Raw genomic sequence first — 4,216 nt, 5'->3', positions numbered from 1 at the left:
GGGGGGGAGGAGAAGAAGGGGGCGGGCGAGGGCGGCAAGGACGGGGAGGGGGGCAAGGAGGGCGAGAAGAAGAACGGCAAGTACGAGAAGCCGCCGTTCAGCTACAACGCGCTCATCATGATGGCCATCCGGCAGAGCCCGGAGAAGCGGCTGACGCTCAACGGCATCTACGAGTTCATCATGAAGAACTTCCCCTACTACCGCGAGAACAAGCAGGGCTGGCAGAACTCCATCCGCCACAACCTGTCCCTCAACAAGTGCTTCGTGAAGGTGCCGCGCCACTACGACGACCCGGGCAAGGGCAACTACTGGATGCTGGACCCGTCGAGCGACGACGTGTTCATCGGCGGCACGACGGGCAAGCTGCGGCGCCGCTCCACCACGTCGCGGGCCAAGCTGGCCTTCAAGCGCGGGGCGCGCCTCACCTCCACCGGCCTCACCTTCATGGACCGCGCCGGCTCCCTCTACTGGCCCATGTCGCCCTTCCTCTCCCTGCACCACCCCCGCGCCAGCAGCACTTTGAGTTACAACGGCACCACGTCGGCCTACCCCAGCCACCCCATGCCCTACAGCTCCGTGTTGACTCAGAACTCGCTGGGCAACAACCACTCCTTCTCCACGGCCAACGGCCTGAGCGTGGACCGCCTGGTCAACGGGGAGATCCCGTACGCCACGCACCACCTCACGGCCGCCGCGCTCGCCGCCTCGGTGCCCTGCGGCCTGTCGGTGCCCTGCTCCGGGACCTACTCCCTCAACCCCTGCTCGGTCAACCTGCTCGCGGGCCAGACCAGTTACTTTTTCCCCCACGTCCCGCACCCGTCAATGACTTCGCAGAGCAGCACGTCCATGAGCGCCCGGGCCGCGTCCTCCTCCACGTCTCCGCAGGCCCCCTCGACCCTGCCCTGTGAGTCTTTAAGACCCTCTTTGCCAAGTTTCACGACGGGACTGTCCGGGGGACTGTCTGATTATTTCACACATCAAAATCAGGGGTCTTCTTCCAACCCTTTAATACATTAACATCCCTGGGACCAGACTGTAAGTGAACGTTTTACACACATTTGCATTGTAAATGATAATTAAAAAATAAGTCCAGGTATTTTTTATTAAGCCCCCCCCCCATTTCTGTACGTTTGTTCAGTCTTTAGGGTTGTTTATTATTCTAACAAGGTGTGGAGTGTCAGCGAGGTGCAATGTGGGGAGAATACATTGTAGAATATAAAGTTTGGAAGTCAAAATTATAGTAGAATGTGTATCTAAATAGTGACTGCTTTGCCATTTCATTCAAACCTGACCGGTCTATCTCTGAGAGCCGCCAGATTTCCATGTGTGCAGTATTATAAGTTATCATGGATCTATATGGTGGACGCAGACCTTGAGAACAACCTAAATTATGGGGAGAGTTTTAAAATGTTAAACTGTAATTTGTATTTAAGAAGCATTCGTAGTAAAGGTGCCCAAGAAATTATTTTGGCCATTTATTGTTTTGTCCTTTTCTTTAAAATGTTTTTTTCTTTTGTTTACTTTTAGACCAAAGATTGGGTTCTAGAAAATGCACTTGGTATATTAAGTATTAAAAAAAACAAACAAAAAAAAGGAAAGTTGTTTCAGTTGGCAGCACTGCCCATTCAAATGAATTGGAAGGGGAAAAATTAATGATTGCCTTCAGTTTGTGTTGTGTATATTTTGATGTATGTGGTCACTAACAGGTCACTTTTATTTTTTCTAAATGTAGTGAAATGTTAATACCTATTGTACTTATAGGTAAACCTTGCAAATATGTAACCTGTGTTGCGCAGATGCCGCATAAATTTGAGTGATTGTTAATGTTGTCTTAAAATTTCTTGATTGTGATACTGTGGTCATATGCCCGTGTTTGTCACTTACAAAAATGTTTACTATGAACACACAGAAATAAAAAATAGGCTAAATTCATATATATCTTGATACTTTTGTCTCTTTTATTAAGTAGAGGTAATTTTTAAAAGACCATTAAAGTCCTAGGGAATTCAAAGGCTTTTTCAGCCAACTAAAATTTAAACTGCTCCTTTCATTTGAACTGAGACTTTAAAAATGAAAATAGTATTATTTTCCATTGTGGAATCAAATTTTACAAGGAGCAGGCTATTTAATAAACACTAGCTTTAAACAAAATATAGACTTTTCAGCTGATGTCTTTAAGTTTCTGTAGATATACAGCAAAAAGATAATTTAATTTTATGTGCATAGCTATTTACCTTGTGTTTACTTTCAAATCAGTTAATAGAATGCTTACTTTTTATATATTTTGTTTCAGGTATCTTGTTTATAGCACTTGGCAAATTATAAATAAATATATGTATATGGTTAGATAGAAGTGAATATAATGCACACATATGTAATATATATAGACACACAGAGCCCTTCAGTTCAGGTACAATTTGCGCTATGAATGCTGCAAATATTTTTGTTTAAATATTTGTATTTATACTTTCTAAGTCAGCATTTATTTTTGTGGCTGTTTACCCACAATGAAAGAGTTCTAATAAAGATGTGCTGAAGTTGCAATATAGATTTTGCTGAAGTGATCACCTGTTGTAATGACTTGCAGATCAATGTTTATATTTTATTTTTAAATTATAACAATTTAAAATTCTAGATGTTCAGAAGAAGTAAAATGCCTCTTTCTTCTTTTCTTTCATTTTTACAACATAGAGGTATTTATTTGATTCCCTTTTGAATATGTCTGTATAATTTAATCTAGAGATTTGTTCCTTTGCTTATAGTCATAATTTTGTTTTAACTTGCGATATACATATGCATGCATATATATGCATATATATATAAATCTGAAACAAAATGAAAACATTTTTTGAATTGTTTCAGCAGCCCAATTGCTATGACTCCAGAAAATAATTAGAAAATCTAAGTAAAAGGTTTAGTAACTAATTGGATCCTGTGGTGAGTCCGTGGAGGACAAGTTGTTCATTTGTTACAATTGTATAGTCTGAAATGTGTTCTGCAGTAATGCAATAAGCTGGCTACTTCTTACAATGGGCCCAATGAAAAATAATCTGTCCCCAAGATGTTATCGGCAAACACTTAGAGAGTTGCTCAGGGAAAAAAAAAAAAAAAAAAAAAAGCCTAGGAGAGAAGCAAGCTGACTCAAATAGATTTGAAATCGAAATACAGAATAGTTAATATTGGAACATGGGGGTGGGCGAATTGTGGACTGGAGAGATAGAGGAAGAGTGAGAGAGCGAGGAAAGGGAAAGAGGATATTTAAGTTGAAAAAAAACCTCTCACCACAAAAAGAAAGAGAATGAATGAGAGAGAGAGAGAGAGAGCTAAGAAAGACAGAAAGGTGAGGACCAGGAAAATTAAAAGAGCTGGAGCTAAATATACACAAATGGGGAATGGACCAAAATAGACCAAGACAGCTAGTTTAATTATCTCCTTTAGGCAGACTGGACACAATTTTGTTTTCTCAGTACGTGAGCAGTTTCACCAGAGATCCAAGTTTCTTGAAAGTTAAGAGTTCTTCAGAAGGAAGCATGAAAGAAAATTGCACAAATAAATTGTTTTAGAAGCCAATTTTATGGCTGATATTAAAAATAGTAATAGAGTCCAAATGAATGAGGTTAGGCAAAGGAAATCCCCATTAAACATTTGTGAACCAAAGCAGCTCAAAGAAAGGCATGTGTTTAGACTGGAAAAGGTGATGATGTATTGTTTGCTTTTACCATGGATTTCACTTGTGGGATGAGAATGTACTGGCACAGAAGAAATATAATCTTTTGTCTATCAAAAGTTAAAGAGAAAGTTGAATTCTTAAATTGAGATAAAGGGACATCGATTTAGAAGAAAGATTTCCCCATGAGTATTTTTTTTTTCTGGCCATATTAAATAACTACACTTATTTGTGATAAGTATTTATTTGCATGATCAAGAAATAGAATTTCAATGGCAAACTTCATACGTTAAGGTCAAGAGTAAAATTGACTTGATTAAATTCATAGAAACTAAGGACAGGAAGTGGAGTGGAAGTTCTACTTGGAAACATGTCTATGTTCCATATATAATGGATGTGATTAGAAGTAAGACTAGCTTGTTTAATATGCATGCTAGATACGAAGGGGGATATGCAGAGAGAGAGAACTTTCTGAAGGCCGCCTGAAGCCCAATATGAACATTTCATTTATCTCAATCTGTCCCTGTCACCCAAGTTACCTTCTTCAAA

The 4,216-nt window shown here is 40.3% G+C and overlaps 1 protein-coding gene across 1 annotated transcript in view; it reads left to right on the top strand.

Moving 5' to 3' along the window:
* Positions 1 to 1,017, top strand: part of FOXG1 (forkhead box G1) — a 6,673-nt gene extending 5,656 nt beyond the window's left edge. The window contains exon 3 of the mRNA XM_046652676.1: positions 6 to 1,017. Coding sequence (XP_046508632.1) covers positions 6 to 1,017 — 1,012 coding nt within the window. The remainder of the gene's footprint in view (positions 1 to 5) is intronic.
* The last annotated feature ends 3,199 nt before the right edge of the window (positions 1,018 to 4,216 follow it).

Source organism: Equus quagga, chromosome 2 (genome assembly GCF_021613505.1).
Source record: "Equus quagga isolate Etosha38 chromosome 2, UCLA_HA_Equagga_1.0, whole genome shotgun sequence".
Lineage (NCBI taxonomy): Eukaryota > Metazoa > Chordata > Mammalia > Perissodactyla > Equidae > Equus > Equus quagga.
This window is presented reverse-complemented; position numbering and strand designations above follow the sequence as displayed.